The sequence below is a fragment of the Mustela lutreola genome, chromosome 1 (genome assembly GCF_030435805.1).
Source record: "Mustela lutreola isolate mMusLut2 chromosome 1, mMusLut2.pri, whole genome shotgun sequence".
Classification (NCBI taxonomy): Eukaryota; Metazoa; Chordata; class Mammalia; order Carnivora; family Mustelidae; genus Mustela; species Mustela lutreola.
In genome coordinates, this window is record NC_081290.1 from 129671688 (window position 1) to 129690835 (window position 19148).

The 19148-nt window shown below is 34.4% G+C and overlaps 1 protein-coding gene across 16 annotated transcripts in view; it reads left to right on the forward strand.

Moving 5' to 3' along the window:
- RAPGEF2 (Rap guanine nucleotide exchange factor 2) overlaps positions 1 to 19148 on the forward strand; it is a 234978-nt gene that overhangs the window by 200887 nt on the left and 14943 nt on the right. For all 16 annotated transcript variants that reach the window (XM_059174198.1, XM_059174185.1, XM_059174188.1 and 13 more), the window contains 10 exons: positions 597 to 755; positions 6867 to 7019; positions 7297 to 7461; positions 10355 to 10462; positions 10550 to 10753; positions 10853 to 10961; positions 11423 to 11669; positions 15595 to 15752; positions 16300 to 16540; positions 18540 to 18923. In XM_059174198.1, coding sequence (XP_059030181.1) covers positions 597 to 755; positions 6867 to 7019; positions 7297 to 7461; positions 10355 to 10462; positions 10550 to 10753; positions 10853 to 10961; positions 11423 to 11669; positions 15595 to 15752; positions 16300 to 16540; positions 18540 to 18923 — 1928 coding nt within the window. The remainder of the gene's footprint in view (positions 1 to 596; positions 756 to 6866; positions 7020 to 7296; positions 7462 to 10354; positions 10463 to 10549; positions 10754 to 10852; positions 10962 to 11422; positions 11670 to 15594; positions 15753 to 16299; positions 16541 to 18539; positions 18924 to 19148) is intronic.

Genomic DNA, 19148 nt, shown 5'->3' on the forward strand with positions numbered 1-19148 from the left:
GGTCTCTCAACAATTTGCTTTATGCGCAAAAATATACACAAATATACACAAAAAAATTCTTATTTCTTCCTCTTAAAAAAATAAGCAACAAGTAATTTGAATAATTCAAGAATTATGATATACTTATTGTTATGTCAAAGTATTCCAAATCCACTATTTCTTATAATAATATTTCATATGATACTGATAGAAATACTTTGATGTATTAACTTTTCAGATTTTTGTAACTTTGAATGTTCATAATATGCCTTTTGTCAGAACAAAATGATCTTATTGAGACAATGGTGATCATTTGATATTACTTACATATGTTTTGGGGAGCAGAAGAATTCTTTTTCCTTGTGTTACTTAGAGAAAAGCGTCCAAGGTCAAATTAAAAGAGCAGAATAAGCACCCTTGGCTAGGTGTGTGGAAAACACAGATCTGTGCTGTGCTTTGCTTTATTCCTTGTTCTTTGAGTTTAGTAAACAGTTCATTTTCCTTGAATTATTCCATCCTTAAGGTGAAAGATCTGCTAAATCCTTTGTAGGAACCATTCTAGCACTAATAGCTGCATGACCATGATTCTCTGCTTTGTCTTCATTTCTTTTAATTAGCTGGATTCCTGGTCAGTGATTCTGAATGGTTCTGTGGAAGTAACTTATCCAGATGGAAAAGCAGAAATATTATGTATGGGAAATAGTTTCGGTGTCTCTCCTACCATGGACAAAGAATACATGAAAGGAGTAATGAGAACGAAAGTGGATGACTGCCAGGTATGAAATATCATTACAACTATATCTTTTGAAAAAAAAATGTATATTTTGTGCTTAACATCTATATGTCATTGGGGTAAGATCTTTCTGCCTATATAAATAGGTCATTTTTTAGAGTTATAAATAATATCTTAAATTAGTACTATTACTTTTAGTGTTATCATGCCCCAGAAAATTAAATATTAATCTTCCTTAAAGTTGTTTGGACTCAGGGTACCTGGCCGGCTTGGTCCATAGAGCATGTGACTCTTGATCTCAGAACAAGAGTTTAAGCCCTACACTGGACACAGAGCTTCCTTTAAAAAATAAATAAATAAATAAAGTTATTTGGACCCTGCATAACTAGGTGTTACATATATTTTTTATTAAAAGTTTCTAGAATCTTATTTTTTTTTAAGATCTTATTTATTTGTCTGAGAGCGAGCACAAGCAGGGGGAGCGGCAGGCAGAGAAAGAAACAGGCACCCCACTGAGCAAGGAGCCAGATGTGGGGCTCAATTCCAGGACCCTGGGATCATGACCTGAGTGGAAGACAGATACTTAACCAACTAAGCCACCCAGTCATCCCAGTGTTTTTATTTAAATACCTACAAAATAAGGAATTGATTTAGAAGTCATATAAATTAATCATAGTATGAATCAGTAGAACTTGCTAGTAAAAATGTAATTGCTAATTAAAATAAAATAGTTGATAGCAAAAGAAAAATGTTACTGTTGATATTATGTTAATATTCATTATTTAAAAGCATTTAATAAAAGACTAGAGAAAATATGGAGACCAAATGTGAAATTTAGATTTTAGTTAGATTTAGATTATAATTAAATTGATTATAATTGGTAACCTTTGTATTAGTAAGAAATAAATTTAAGATACTTGTGTTACCAAGTTTTTATTATTTATGTTTTCTTCTGAAAAAAGAAGTCTTTGAAAGATAAAATATTTTAATATAAACAAACCCAAAGATTTGACTTAGACTAATTAAAGTTAAGTGCTCATTGTATTTATTAGTCTGTAGTCTGAAATACATCTGAGTATACTTTTTTCTGAAAGAACATCACTGAATTTTTATTGTATCTGATAAATGTAAAATAGTACCCATTTATATTTTCATTTTAAGCATTTTACTTACCAAAAAAGAAAATGACCATGGGCTATAAATAAAATGATCTTACCTAGAGAATCTAAATAATGTTGCGAAATAATTCTTTCAGTAAGCACTGTAGAGAAAAAAATAAATGGCTGTGTTCATTGTTTTGAATAGTAAGGCCAGAAGAACATTCTAAATATAGTCAACTCTCAATTATTTAGCATAATAGAAGAAAACAAATGGTAGGTAAATCTTGAAATCTATTTGGCCTGGCAGTGTGTTTGTAAAAGCAATCATGTATGATTTTTCAGCTCTGGAACTATACTTCCAAAAATAATAAAGCCATACTTAGTCTAAAAAAACTAGAAATTTGTTAAAGGTTTCCCCATTCTATTATCTCTTATCAGTTCCTCTCTGGGACATGTTGGCATTACTGGAGCATTTTAGTCAGAGTTTCTGCCCATAAAGGGCAAGTTAAAAAGTAACTTTATTTCTGAGAATTCATTGATTACATTAATATGTCTTAATTGGCCAGCCACTTTTGCTAGAAATTAGTAATCATAGAACTGAAATGATATTAGAGGCATAGAAGTATATTAGAATAATTGATTAAAATGTTATATGACTGAGTATTACAGAGTGCTTCAGAAATATCAAATATACCAAGTAACATTTAATATTTATCTGGGAGTTCTGGAAAAGGAAGAGAAAGTAGATGTCAAGGAATATAGTCTAATCCATTTACTGAATGAGGAATTAGTGGGAAACCCAGTGTTAGCAAGGTAGACCCAAAAGAAAATTCTGATTAAAATACATAGACTCATAGATCCTGATACGAGGTTGCCAGATATACAAAGTAGGTCAAAGGTGAGGTATCTGCCTGATAGTCTCTTTCCTCCACTCCACTCCACTCTAAGCCACTATAAAAGGAACATGTTAAATCAGGGGTTTCAAGAATCAGGCTTATACCTCCACTGACTCCTCTGACATTCACTCCCTCAGCAGTAAAACAAGGATGGAGAATAAAAGTTAGACCGTTTAATGTAAATGCTTGTTTTGATCTAGAAGTTCAGTGTATTTCTGCTAAAATGTCATACATCCCTCAGAAAGTAACATGTCAGATCATTCCTCTTGTTAGAGGAGGTGGAGGAAAGAGTGAGAATCATATTTTCATTCAACCATAAGATGGCCTCATAAGTTTATATCATTCTCCTGAGCACACTATAGGAATTAATATTTATTGAATGAAATGAACAAAAATGGTGTTCACTTTACCAAGAAGCAACTTCGTCTAGGACTGGTCTTAATTTTCTTACATTGCAGTGGGTTCTGAAAATAAACATTGGGTAATGTGATAATTAAGTTGAGTTCATAATAAGACTAAGTGGTTTATGATGAGTGGACTAAACTTAACATTTATTTTTGTTTATTTGGATCCCAAGACATGCTCAAAGTTGTATTTTGCTCCAGATCCCTCCTTTGTATGCTCTTCTTTCAGTTCTTTCCTTCCATTGTCTATACTTCTTCCCCTGTCCTGTTTGAAGGATAAAAGCAGAGCAATATATAGACACATATAGGTACTTAGTGATTGGTAATGGTTTTCCGTTTCCCATACGTGCCTTTTTCTCTTCTTCTCACCTCCTATCCCTCTTCCTTTCCTCCTCCTCTACTCTCCTACTCTCCTTTTCCTTCTCCTTTTTCCTTCCCCACTACCTGTCTTAGGCCTGCCAGTGACACATCAGGCATTGCTTAATACCCTGCCCTACACCCTTCAATGAATACTTGGATACCTGTGTGAACAATTAAGTATGAACTTTCCTTACAGATAGCAAAGTGCCCCAGTTTAAATAGATCTAACCTGTTAAGGTAGACCTGTTAAACACACCTTTTTCAGAGACCATGGAAACTGACACTTGGAATTTAAGTAGTTTTAGAGAAAGTTGCCTGGATACATTGAAAATTAACAATACTGTATTAGGGTTGAAGCTTAATTTTACTTCATCCCTTCAACATCTGTAATTTTTCTTCTATATACCAGTTGTGATGTCTTATGCCACAAAACCAATCCTCCAATATGAATTGCCTTTGGCCTTGTATAAGCAAAATCTTGTTTGAATTTTTATTTTATATCAGAATGTCAAGGTGTCATCATGTGTTAACAGCTATCTGAAAGTATAAAACCTTACCAAAAAAATTATATACATAATTTACAATTTTTCATCTGGCTTCATCAGACCAATTAAAATTATGTTTTACACATGAATTTATTAGATCTACAAACTTCTTTTTTTTTTTAAGATTTTTTATTTATTTGCCAGAGAGAGAGAGGGAGTGAGAGTGAGCACAGGCAGACAGAGAGGCAGGCAGAGGCAGAGGGAGAAGCAGGCTCCCTGCCGAGCAAGGAGCCCAATGTGGGATGCTGGGATCATGACCTGAGCCGAAGGCAGCTGCTTAACCAACTGAGCCACCCAGGCGTCCGTAGATCTACAAACTTCTTAAAGCAAAACTAAAACTGCTAATAAAAATGTAGATAAATGTTTTCATTTAAAACGTATTTCTTTTTAAATATATGTGGCCATATTAGAAATTCAGTTGGGTTTTATTTTCTTTTTGGGTGATACTCTTCAGTTTGGTACAGAAGAAATAGCAAAAATGTCTTTCTAGGCATTAAGCATTTCAAAACAAGCTTATTCTAATTTCCTTAAATCAGTTTAACTTAGTCAATGTTAATTTTAGTATGTTCTCTTCTAAAAGCATTCTTTTCTCTGTTACTCCTTTTAACTCATAGATGTTATTTCTTTTTTTAGGAGATAAATGAGAAAATACAATTTGTAATTATTTTCTCTGAAACTGAGTATAAGAAAAGGTCACCTGACATTATTTGGAGGCGTAGAGAGCAAGCAATTTTGGTGCTCTATTAAAAAAAAAAATTAATTATTTTGAGACAAGGAACTAAGGACCACATATTTTAAAACATATATACACCTGTGGTCAATGTTACAGAAATGTGTTTTGTTTTTAATGTTTAAAAAAAAAATTAAACTATATGTAATTACAAGAAAAGCCTGTCTTTTTCATTTTAACTTTTTGATTCCAAGTTCTTAATTGAAAAATTAATGGGATTCTATCAGCTAGCTCTGACAGGAACTTAATATTGTAATATGCTGGGACGCCTGGGTGGCTCAGTGGGGTAAGCCTCTGCCTTTGGCTCAGGTTGTGGTCTCAGCGTCCTGGGATCAAGCCCCACATTGGGCTCTCTGGGGAGGGCCCTCTTTCTCAGCAGGGATCCTGCTTCCCCCTCTCTCTGCCTGCCTCTCTCCCTACTTGTGATCTCTCTCTCTCTCTCTCTGTCAAATAAATAAATAAAATCTTTTTAAAAATTGTAATATGCTGTTTCTCAAGTATGAAGCACTGCTATTTCTTTTAAAAAATTTTTACTGATTATACAGAAAGTATGGAAAATATAGAAAAGTATTTTAAATAAAATGAAAGTCACAATTTGCACTGCTCAGAAACAATAGTGATTAAACACTTTGTTATATTTCACTCCAAGATTTTGATGTGCATGTGTATATATATATATATTATTGATTGATTGATTGATTAGCACATGAGATCCTGGGCAAATCAGCAGGTTGTTGGTACAGATGTTTCTTCATCTGTACAAAGAGGATAATAGTATTACCTTCATTATAGGATGATAAGGAGGATAAATTGAGAAAGTTCCTGTAAGGCTACCACAAAATGATGATGATCATGTTGTCTTCATTATAGTTATTACAACATTTGGTTTTGCATCTTTAAAAAAAAATTAATATGCTATTATGAACATTAAGCCCAAACTGTAAATATTCTGTGAAAATATGACTTTGGATGGCTGTGTCATATTTTATCTTCTATATGCTGTAATTTAACCATCCCCCCTTTTTTGAAAAATCTTTTCAGGGAGCTTGGGAGAAGGGAGATGGGGTTATGGACATTGGGGGGGGGGGTGTGCTGTGGGGTGTGTGGACCTGGCGATTCACGGACCTGTAACCCTGGGGATAAAAATATATGTTTATAAAAAATAAAAAATTTTAAAATTAAAAAGAAAAAATCTTTTCACATTAAAGGAGAAAAAGAAAAGTCCTTGCTTTTTTCATTTGCAAAATGAGAATACAATTCTTCAAAATTCAATTCTTTCTTACTTTAGAATCTAACTCTTACCTCCTCCTCACTGGTTTCTGGTTATTTTATGCAATAAATGATTTGTATAATTCATTCTTCACTTTCTTTTTAAAATCACTGAGAAATGTAATTTAATGGTTTGCCCTAAGCCCTGAGATTCTTTATATTTGGGGTGATGGCTTGATGTGCATATTATTTTTTAATTTTTTTTTAAGAATAAGGATTACTCTTAATACTAGTTACAAAGAATAATGACTTAAGTTTAACAAGTAGGTGACTTGTTTTGTGGACTTTTTTAAATAAACTTTTTAATTTATTTTTTTAATTAACATGTAATGTATTTGTTTCAGGGCTACAGTTGAATAAATTTTCTAAACTGATTTCTTATCAGTATAATTAGCAAATTTATAATATCTATTCCAGGGTGTCTTTGAATTTTGATATTTTATTAAAACCATCTTTATTTTAAAATTGTTGCTTTTAAAATCTTCTCTAACTTGTAAAACCCACTAAATGGCAATTATGTTTTTAAATTTTCCCTCCTAAGATTCCACCATCAAAGAAGAGGCATATGAAAAAGAATTCTTCTAATTTTATCTTCTGATTTTTAAAATTGTTAGGATTTTTAATATAAAGTACATATAAATATGCTAAAAATGAAACTTGATTTGGCCAAGGAAGAAATACATTAAAAAGTAGAGAAGTCTGATTAAGGTTCATTACTGCATTCATTTAGAGGGTATGGAAAAGACGTGGAAAAATGTCAGTGTTAAATAATTAAAACACTGAATTATTAGTACAGCTAGGTCTCTTGCAAGCACTTCATCAGTAACATGTGACTTACATTTTATTCCAGTTTGTCTGTATAGCCCAGCAAGATTACTGCCGTATCCTCAACCAAGTAGAAAAGAACATGCAAAAAGTTGAGGAGGAAGGAGAAATTGTTATGGTAAAAGAACACCGAGAACTCGATAGAACCGGAACAAGAAAGGGGCACATCGTCATCAAGGTAAGACTTGAAATGCCTCCATCTTGTGAGAGGATTTTTTTGGGTAGTATCAGTTAGTTTTGACCAATCAAGATTCCACATGCCACATTTTTGTGTATAATTTCTCTTAAAAGTTATCAGTTGTTAAGAAAAATCTTTATACTGCCTGATGAACAGCAGTTTTATAAATTGTGGTATATATTACTACCCAGTTCATCTTATGTTGAAAATTTGGAATTAAGGTACCATATAGATGGTATTTATGCAGGATAGTGATTAAATCTTTTATTTGTTACAGGGCACCTCAGAGAGATTAACAATGCATTTAGTGGAAGAGCATTCGGTGGTGGACCCAACATTCATAGAGGACTTCCTGTTGACCTATAGGACTTTTCTTTCTAGCCCAATGGAAGTGGGCAAAAAGTTATTGGAGTGGTTTAATGACCCGAGCCTCAGGGATAAGGTTAGAAAATATATTCTGGTTTGGCTTCTAAATATGAAATATTCAGATATAAACTTAAGGATACTTTAATATTTGTCACACCAATAATGTTCAAATTATTTTAATGGAATAAGAGAATGTACTTTTTAACCCCCCAAAATGATGCAACCCCCAAACTCCTGAGTTCCATTGGAATCTGCATTCTTTACTTAGGCAAATGGTCCGTGTATGCTGGGTGAAAGTTACAATTTTTAAATTGGCACCCAAGCAGCATTTTATTATAAGCACTGCTGGTCAGTAGGCCCCAGGAAAACAATTCTGAACAGATTCCTGTATAAGCTCCTGAGAGCTCTGTCAAGACCAGATTAGATTATAAACTACATACTTTTATGAGGTGTGAGAGTTAATTTTTGCCTGTACTCAATGTTTCCTTTCCTTGTGAGTCTAACTTACATGAGACAGACTGGGGAAGACAGGTGGGAAGATCCAGAACAGGAGACCAACAGTGAAAAGCACCCAAGTTCTCCTGCCGGTTCTGCCACTAACTAGTTCTGTGGCCTTAGAGAAATCATTAGGACAGCGAAGCTTTTCATTTCATATCCCGAGAGTCCTAAGCTTACAACTGAGCCAAACTCTCCAGCTGTCAAAACTTAGTTTGAGTGTTAACTCTGCCATGTACTTTATGTGTCATCTGACCTTCCTGAGAATCACTTATTTATTTTGAAATGAATAATTAGCAGCCTTTTGGGGTTATTGTGAATAGGAATAATAGAAGTAAAGTTCTTTTTGTAGTCCTTGACTCAATTCACTTAATACCTCTTAACACATACTACATCTTAAAAGTTATTTGTTGGTGGTGGTATTTGGTAGTATTCAACTTATGATTTATGAATCTCCATTTTCTAACCTCTGATAGGCTAGTAAGACCTTTAAATTGGCTTCTTAGCTGCAAAATTTTAATTTTATGAAAAGGTTTTATCTTAGATACAGTTTCAAGAGAGGTAATCTTCTGGGTTTCCTAAACTTGAAAAATGGACAACAGCGATAGTAAATGAGCAAAAATTAATATAAATATCAAAACTTGACTCCTAAGTATATATTAACTATAAATAGTATTTTAACTGTAGTTAAAAATTAACTATATACCACGGTCCCTGTTTGGCTTAGTCAGAAGAGCATGTGACTCTTGAGCTTGTAAGTTTGAGCCCCACAATGTGTGTAGAGATTCCTTAAAAATAATATCTTTTAAAAAATTAACTGTGGGCACCTGGGTGGCTCAGTCAGTGAAATGTCTGCCTTTGGCTCAGTGAAGTATCTGCCTAGGGTTCTGGGGTCAAGCCCTCTGTTGGACTGCCTGCTCAGCAGGGAGTCTGCTTCTCCCTCTACCTGCTCCCTCCCCTGTCCATGCTCTCCCTCTCTCTCTTAAATAAATAAAATCTTTAAAAAAAAATTAACTATATACCATCACTTTTGTTTCTCTACTGCTGAAAGAATACCATGCTTAATTTTCTCACTCTAATTAAAAAGTTAAGATGTTTGAAAGCAATTCTATGGAAAATTTCTTTTATGTTATTTAAAATTTAGAAAATTAAACTCATAAGTAAAACAAATACTCTTATATTTAAAGTCACAATTAGGGGTGCCTGGGTTGCTTAGTCGGTTAAGCAGCTGCCTTCAGCCCAGGTCATTATCCCAGGGTCCTGGGATCGAGTGCCACTTTGGGCTCCCTGCTTAGCAGAGAGAGCTTGCTTCTCCTTCTCCCTCTGCTTGCTGCTCTACTTGTGCTCTCTCTATATCTGTCAAATAAATAAATAAAATCTTCTTTAAAAAGTCACAGTTGTACTTTTTTTTTCTTTTAAGGGAGAATGCACCAGTGGGGAGCAGAGGAGGAGGAGAGAGAGAGAGAGAATCTTAAGCAGGCTCCATGCCCAGCACTGACCCAGGCATCCCCATTTAGTAAACTTTTGTTGAGAATTCACTCTATTCCAGGCTTTGTAGTGAGTCTTAAGGATGTCTTTAGAACATAACAGATAAAGCTGTCCACGTGGAACTTAATCTAATGAATGTCACATACTTCTTACTGGGTACAACACAAATATTCTATAACTGCATTTGTATAAAGGAGGTATAGGGCTCTGCGAAAACAAGTGTGAAAGTGTGAGAAAGGCTACATATTTTTCCCGAAGAATTATAGATATTAAAAGTCTCCGAGATCTTTTTTTTTTTTTTTTTTTAAGATCTTATTTATTTATTTGACAGAGATCACAAGTAGGCAGAGAGGCAGGCAGAGGGGGTGGGGGAAGTAGGCTCCCTGCTGAACAGAGACACCAATGTGGGGCTCGATCCCAGGACCCTGGATCATGACCTGAGCCAAAGGCAGAGGCTTTAACCCACTGAGCCACCCAGGTACCAAAAAGTCTCCTAAATTTAATGTCAGCAAGTAAGATGTAATTCCCAATAACTCCCAGCTAGTTCCTTCCTTTTACAGTTTGTTCCCTTATAGCTCTTTGTAGGCCTAATACTATTCATTCCTTTTATCTATTCTGCCCTCTGCTGTTATTTTATAGTTTCTGTCTTCTTTTGTATTAATTTATTTTGGTTTTATTATAGCTTTATTTTTATTATGACCAATTTCAAGTATGTTTTGAGAGTAAATAAGATACAAGTACAACCCTTCACAGATACAAAACCCTTCTTGGCAAAATAACAAAAAGTCTGTATTCATAATCTATATGTTTTCAGAAGATGATTTTCTTATGAGTAAAATCCTTGCTGTGAAGAGTTTTATTTTTAGTTTATTGTCCATTGTTATTAAGTAAATTGTTTGTTAGATATCTTTTTTGTTAGATATCTTTAATTGAACATTTTTAGTACTGAGAAGAAGAAAACCTATTGAAAACAATTGATTTTTCAGGTTACACGGGTAGTATTATTGTGGGTGAATAATCACTTCAATGACTTTGAAGGAGATCCTGCAATGACTCGATTTCTAGAAGAATTTGAAAATAACCTGGAAAGAGAGGTAATATTTGTGATTTTAAAAAGTGATCAATTTTAAGTTCATTGAATTCAGCCTATTTTTGAAACCACTCTTTCTGAACTTTTATAGAAAATGGGTGGACATCTAAGGCTGTTAAATATTGCATGTGCGGCTAAAGCAAAAAGAAGATTGATGACATTAACAAAACCATCCCGAGAAGCTCCTTTGCCTTTTATCTTACTTGGCGGCTCAGAGAAGGGATTTGGAATCTTTGTTGACAGTGTAGATTCAGGTAGCAAAGCAACTGAAGCAGGCTTGAAACGAGGGGATCAGGTATAGTATTTCTAAATCCAAACTTAAGGGTGAATATTGGTGTCTTTTTTCCTTCAATTAATTGGGATACTGAAATAAATTTCATAATTTTATTTTTAGATATTAGAAGTAAATGGTCAAAACTTTGAAAATATTCAGCTGTCAAAAGCCATGGAAATTCTTCGAAATAACACGCACTTATCGATCACTGTGAAAACCAATTTATTTGGTAAGTAGTTTTGCATACTTTCATTTTTCTCCTTTTGGTCTTTATCACATTTAGGTCTTAATCATGAAAAAAAGACAATTTTATAAGTAATATTTCAAATATAAGAATCAAAATATAGTAAAATAAATACATATGTATATATGCATATAATTCATTCTAAATCACAATCTGACTTGAGGACCATAAAAATTATTATTGATAAATGTTTTAAACATCCATTATGTTAAATACCTATAAATACCACTGCATTTTAACTTATTCTGAATGGAAGTGGTAGAGCAACCTAACAAAGCAGATTTTTGGTGTCATTCATTCATTGGAGCAGTATTTTTCAGTAGGATTATAGTTTTTGAGAGCTGAAGTGTCTATTTCTTACCTATTTCCAAATCCTACAATTTCCTTTGAATTGCTTACATTTCTTATAATGGGCATTTTTTTGTGTGTGTTTCTTTTCATTTTAGTATTTAAAGAACTTCTAACAAGATTGTCAGAAGAGAAAAGAAATGGTGCCCCTCACCTTCCTAAAATTGGAGACATCAAAAAGGCCAGTCGCTACTCCATTCCAGATCTCGCTGTAGATGTAGAACAGGTGATAGGACTTGAAAAAGTAAATAAAAAAAGTAAAGCCAATACTGTTGGAGGGAGGAACAAGCTAAAAAAGATACTTGACAAGACTCGGATCAGTATCTTACCACAGAAACCATATAAGTAAGTGTCTATGAATTTTCTGTTATTTTATTGTGTTAAAATGATATGTAAAGATAGTGATATAGTTAATGTTTACACATGAGTCTAAAAAATGTTCTAAGCTTTATAGCTGAGCTTTCTTAGAAGCAATATTAAATAACCACATTGATTTTAATCTCCTATATTTGCCACTTGTCTAACGCAAGCTTCATTAGCACTTTCTCATTTGAACTTTTTTTTTTAATTTCTTGAATATAAAAAAATTAAGAATATGTGTTTGCTCCTGTTTCACTCATGGTTTGGAGTTATTTTTGCTACTTTTTCTTTGTTTCTGGATTTCTTCTCTACCATCAGTATCTGCTTTTTGACAACCAAATCTCTGCTGCTTTTGTTGCTACTCTTCATCCTTGCCATTCTCTTTTTTCCTGTTTTCAGTTATTTAATTGTTGCCAGGATAACACTAACCAAGCACAAAACTCCTTTCTCTCAGTGGGCTCTACAGTCCATAATGTGAGGTATATTCTTGAATCTCTCCTTGAGTGCTTAATTTATGCCAGGAGCTCAGACTAGACAAAGTTGTAGGTGTCACACTTTTTAAGTCTTGTTTGCCTGTTTGCTTGCTTATTTCTTCATTGTAGCTTCTTCTGAGTCTTGAAATCTTTTATAAAACTCAGTTACCATTAGCAAAGGTTTTTGTTTTTAATGTTAAATAACCTGGATGTAATACTCCTGGGTAACTTAGTTGGTTCAGCCTCCACCTCTTGATTTTTTGTTCAGGTTTTGGCCTCAGAGTCCTGGGATTGGCAGTATCTGGTTCTACGCCCAGCAAGGCGTCTGCTTCTCTCCCTGTCTGTCTGTTTGTTTCTCTCTCTCTGCCCCTTCCCTCACGCACATCACTTGTGCATGTGCTAATAACTTATAAATAAATAAGTAAATAATATGTATACACCAAATGCATTTATTTTATATTCCTCGAACTACAGTGATATAAGAGATCAGTTCAAAGCATGTAGGTTATATTTCTTTCTTTGATAAAATAATGGGTCTTCCTAGAGAAGCAGTAGATACAGACATTCAGAACTATATCAAACATTTCTTAAATTCCAATTCAGATAAAATTTTATCCACAGATTAGAGAGACATGGCCCAAAATATAGTATTGATGGGAGTGTCAAACCTGTGTTGTCCCCACTGAACTATAAGGATTGGTGGATTTGTATCAGCTAAAAAGATTTCTACAGCAGAGTCCTAAGGATAAGCAATGAGTATAATGGTTTTATTTGTACACTTGAGAGCATGTTTATATTGAGTAAGTTTCTAATAAATGATGGATTAGGCCTGTTAACATTACAGAAAATAGAAACTGATTTTTAAAGTGACCATTCTAGACTAAAAAAACAAAACAAATTTTTAAGTGGACAAAAAAAAATTACTTAAATGTAGAGTTATTAGCAGCACAATAACTAAAACATCCTCCAGTCATATTTGACCATGAGTTAAATATGAACCTTAAAAAAAGTTAAATAAAAGTCAGCATGACCCTGGCAAGTATTAATAGAAACATGACACGTAAGAACTGGGATATAAGCCATCCACAGTACAGGATATTGGCAAAGAACACAATATGAGAATACTGTGTATAATTTTGTTCTATGTGTATTTAAAAAAGATATTCAAAATCTGGAGAAGGAAAAGAAGGTAATCAAGATGTGTAATTTTGAAACACTGAGGAAACATCTTAATTTGTATTTATGCGCATGTATGCCTCTTTTAAGTGCTCTGTGCTCTTGGTTTTATTGTGAAAATTATTTGAAATAATTCATACATATATAAAGCAACTGAAATTTTAAAAAATTATATTTAAAAGATGGCTCAATAAAGTGTAGGATCTATTTATTATATGGTGTGATAGACTTGTTTAATACTAGTTACTACTTAAACTTTGCTCTTCTAGAAATTAGCATGTGTTCACAAAGATTTCTTTTTAAACAAAGTCACTAGTCAGTTACACAAATCTTCTAGATATACTGTGGTTCCTTTCCCCACCAAACACTGTCAGTATTACAGCAGCTAAGATGCTGGATGACGCAAGGGGGTATAGCTCAGGGGTAGAGCATTCATTCGACTGCAGCTAAGATGCTGGATGATGCGAATTGGCAAGGATAGGCATGGTGGAGTGGGGGAACAAAAAGGCGGAAGAAAAGGGTGAGGAAAGAGGATTATAGGATTCAGATCTGGTTGTAAGGTAAGTAGAGAAAGACTGATGAATCCTGAGAAAAGAGGGACTAAATCAACAAACTATAGAATCAACAAAGGCCAAAAAACAGCTTCGGTAACTGAGAGAGTTGGAGAGAGGAAACAGAAGATATGCTCAGAGAGGGACGTTTCTGAATTAAGTCTTGAATATAAAGTAGTTTCAATCCAAGAGTAGCCTCGTGTCTGTGGAAAAGAGAGAGAGAGGCAAGAGTTAGATCTTCATTTTCAGTGTTAAAATGTTGCTGAGAAACATTTCTTAAGAAGGTAGCTCTGGTATTTTTAGCTATTTGCGGTAGTAGTAGTCCAATTGGCTATATCTTTGGCCTGAGCCCACAGTAGTTGTCTCATGTCATGGATTCTATCTGAGATTTTTTGGCAGAAAAGGTGGTTTATATGGATGAAAAACAAAACTTTACTAATAATGTGAAGGTTTTAATGTTTCACAGAGCATTAATATTTGTCTTTATATGCATGCCAATATGTGTTTAAATTGAAATTGAATTTTGTCATTGTACTTACCTATGAATTTGGAAGAATTTACACTAAAATCTTTTTTATGTTGACTTGAAAAGAAAAAAATTTATCCTTGCTTATTTAACTACAGAATTTATATTCTTTCCCCTCTCAAAATAAAGAATGCAGCTAGATTTTTTTTAATCACAGCCATTAAGATAGTTGGTACTATGATCAAGCTCTAGTGTCTAAAAACCTAATTGATACTAAATATAACATTATCTAATGTTACTTTGGACACCTAACCTTAGTACAGTTTTCTTTCTCCTCGTTTTAAGGTATTTCTAGAAATTAGTTGCTTATGATCTAGTTATTTCGTGTGTGTCCAATGCTTATTATTTTAATGTTTTGTTCTGAAAACGGCTGACCCTTCAATTCTAGAAATAATTTTTACATGTTATTAAATCACTTTTTAAGAATTGTCCACAGTAACAGACTTTTTACAAATGGCACTAGTTTCGTAGCTATCAATAATAAGCAGTATTTCTCTGGAGAACATAAATGTCTTACTAGAAATTTTGAGTAGAGAATTAAAAGTGAGTCATTGGATTTCCATTTCCTCTTCTTTGATGCTAAGAAATATCACCATGCATCTTTGCTTTTTTATGCTTTGTGTAATTAAGAAATAGTGTCAGTGTCAGGGTTTCTTTACATCTCACTCCATAGAGATCTCTTTTATTTCTCTGAAACATTGGAGAATGAAATTAGGACAGTTTGGATTTCTTTTCCCCTCTGTTCATTTTACTCTGTTTCTTCAGTTTTTAAAAATTAGATTTTAAAATAATTTATCATTCTGATGCATAAATTATCAATTGAATGAGACTGAATACACTCATTTCTATGTGCTTTTTCTTAAGTCTATTTCCAGGAGTAAATAGAGATTATCTTCTCTTGAATATACTGATAAACTACTAGTATTTGTTATGCATTGTCTAGTGAAAAAGACAGATTTTGGAGTAATATATGCTTAAGGAACAACATGATAAGTTGAGTTAGATACACTTAAGCCATACTTGCTTTTGCTGTTTTCAACCAGATTTATTAATGGTACTTTTAAGTGAACTGCAAGTCTTAGGAAATACGGTTTATTTATGGTTTGCATCTATTACGTATTGATGAGTGTTATAGCCTTTTCACTTGTAGATCACTGATTTTCTGATTTTTCCTCTTTGTTCAGTGATATTGGGATTGGTCAGTCTCAGGACGACAGCATAGTGGGGTTAAGGCAGACGAAGCACATCCCCACTGCACTGCCCGTCAGCGGAACCTTGTCATCCAGCAATCCCGACTTGTTGCAGTCACATCACCGCATTTTAGACTTCAGTACGACTCCGGGTGAGCCCCCCGCCGCTTTTGTTTTCTTATAGCAATCTGTTTGCTTCTAACATAATGGTAATGCTCTGTGCTCTTGGTTTGGCATGGATTATGTCAAATGCTGAAAGTCAGAATGAACCCTAAATTTCAAACAACCGGAATCAGTTCTTTTTTATTCTTCAGACTAATTTGATACGGCAATGGCAAATCAATCTCTCTGAATTTGTTTTCTCGTTCATAAAATGAAGATAACACATACCATGCAGATTATTACTAGGTCATACTAAAATAAATGGAGGGAAAGGAATATTTTAGGCTAGCTTAATGGGATTTTCAGTATAATAAAGAAGAATTTGATTTAAATTTTTTTTTTTTTTTTTTTTTTGCTATCAACCTGACAATCTTGAATTTAGTATGTTGACTGCTCAAGTCTTTGAAGAAGGATTATAAGGGAGAGATGAAAGTTCAGTGTTATCTTTTCTCAGGAGGTTTTTCAGATTACTTCACTTAACTGTATTACCATATACTAAAATCTGTTCTACTTATATATGGCCTTTATTTCCCCCAGACTTGCCAGATCAAGTGTTAAGGGTTTTTAAGGCTGACCAGCAAAGCCGATACATCATGATCAGTAAGGACACCACAGCGAAGGAAGTCGTCATTCAGGCCATCAGGGAGTTTGCTGTGACTGCCACTCCAGATCAATATTCACTGTGCGAGGTCTCCGTCACACCTGAGGGTGTAATCAAACAAAGACGACTTCCAGATCAGCTTTCCAAACTTGCTGATAGAATACAACTGAGTGGAAGGTACACAGTATCTCTTCTGTTGGATTTCTTTAACCCCTCATCTGGCCCATGTGGACATCTAAAAGACGAACAAAGGGCTTTTCAAAGCGTTTTTAAAATGAATTAAGTACCCCTGCAAAGTAGAAAGAAGTATTTATTTCTCTGTCCTCCAAGAATTGCTATATCAAAGTAAAATACCCCATAGATTGTTGACCCTCACAAGGATCTCTTTAGAACCTTTTCCAAAGCACGGCATTGTGACCTGAATGTTCTTGTGGCCTGTCTGGGCACCAGCAGTCACCTCTTAGACTCGCCCTTAAGGACACCAGACCGGCAGAACAGTGGAGTATACCTCATGTAAAGTCACAGAGTTAACCCTGATGTGCTCTTCTTGGATGTATACATTCACAGACATATTCTTGAAGAACATTCTAGTGTCAGTTGCTCCTGCCTGCCTAACTTTCCTAGGAGCTTCATTTGTTTAGATGACACTACCTAGGACTATGTGGTTGCCAGTGCTTGCCTGTGATTGTGCATTACATTAGGAAAAATACCTCACTCTAGAACTAAACTTGTAGTTGGTCTCCTGCTACCTGTTTATCTCACATATTACCTGTGAGAAAACATTGTACCTGGTTTTGTGAGTCTAGTGAATGTTACTTCCCTTATACATATAATTTGTATCCTCAAACCACAAATTAGTGACAGTTGAAAAAGTGGTTAAGTTTTGGCTCTCATTCAATGACCAGATTCTGAACTGATGGAATAGTAAATAGTTCCATAAATCACATTTTTTTCCCTCTCTTGCCAGATGGTGTTTTATTGTCCTTGACTTTTCCATAATCTATGTCTAAACCTGATTTAATTCATTCAGAACTTCATTTTTCTTGTTATCAACTGTAACTTTCACACTCTCCTTCACCCTCCTTTATTTCCACCCTGACACTAGCAGTTAGTTTCGTTAGAATGTACACTGAGTTATCTGTAACCATGATGGAGTTCTACAAGTCTCCGCTGAGGTGCAGATTCGTGATTCACATTCAAGAAAATTATAGACGAATACGGGTCATGGGTTTCATGAGTGATGAAAACTGGGAACGTTGAGTCTGTGAATGTAAAGACCTCAAGGTATGTGTTTCCTGTCCTGGTTGCTTTGGTGAAATATGTAACAGGCCAGTTTGGCAGGACTCCCACTGTGCTTATTCTGTTTCCTTCTTTATGGAATTTGGCCTAGGAAAAGCATCTGTCTACAAACCCCACCCTTCTTCCTCCCCGCCTCCCACCAAAAAAAAAACACAGGGCAAACATCTGGATTCTGTTTACAGCAAGTTGTTTACAGAGAGAAAGGGGTATTAATGAGTCTCATCTGTCACCAATATTAATGATTCATTAATATTTGGGAGGCTCTGTTTCCTCATCTGGTAAGAATAATACCTGCCTCACTTGTAGGGTTTTTATGAAAATCAGATATTTAAAAGTTAAAAATCTGTTTTAGGATTGTTGTACTCAGAGTATCAAACAGAGGGGGAATGGCTTATAGGTTTCTTTCTTTCTTTGGTATTTGAAGAAATAGGTAAACTTGGACTAATCCAGTTTGGATCCATCAATAGTGACAGATCCTCTCTGGAAAAATAGGGAGATGACCTGTGTCTGATCTCTCCCACTGCCTTCTAACTTTAGAGCCCGTTTTCTTATTTACACAAATTTCAAAATTAGGTCATTTCTGTCATTTTTAGCAAAAACAGAAAAAATAATCTAGAAAGCAGAGAAAGGCAAGAGAAAAATACATTACAACTCATACAAGTGAAATGACTTGGGACTCATTAGCTTCCATCAGTGGCTTTTGGAGGTGATTCTGTCAGTTGGTGACTGGGGCAGCAGCTGCATTCTCTGTCCTTATAGAGAATTCTTCCATCCTTCAAGTGAACATCTTTGTTCATGTTGTCTGCAGAGGAGCATTACTCTTTCAAGTAATGTCATGAGAGTACTGCTTAGGCTTTGAATTCTGTGTTTTTCATAGGTATTACTTGAAAAACAACATGGAGACGGAAACTCTTTGTTCAGATGAAGATGCTCAGGAGCTGTTGAGGGAGAGTCAAATCTCCCTCCTGCAGCTTAGTACTGTTGAAGTTGCCACACAGCTCTCCATGCGGAATTTTGAACTTTTCCGTAACATTGAACCTACTGAATATATAGATGATTTATTTAAACTCAAATCCAAAACCAGCTGTGCCAACCTGAAGAAATTTGAAGAAGTAATTAACCAAGAAACATTTTGGGTAGCATCTGAAATTCTGAGAGAGACAAACCAGCTGAAGAGGATGAAGATCATTAAGCATTTCATCAAGATAGCACTACACTGCAGGGAATGCAAGAATTTTAACTCAATGTTTGCAATCATCAGGTAAGAAAGCATACTGGTCCTAAGACTCATTTCAGTTTGTAGATCAAAAATAAATATCAATCCAGGAACACCATATAATTTGTGTAAGTATAGCAGTTTTTAATTGAATCATATTCAATGATTCTTTTTCTCTGAATCCAATCATTCTTAAAATCTCCTGTAAGCTACATGTAGAGCCCAGGAAAGCTATATTCACTACCTATTTTTTAGTTCTACAAACTAAAA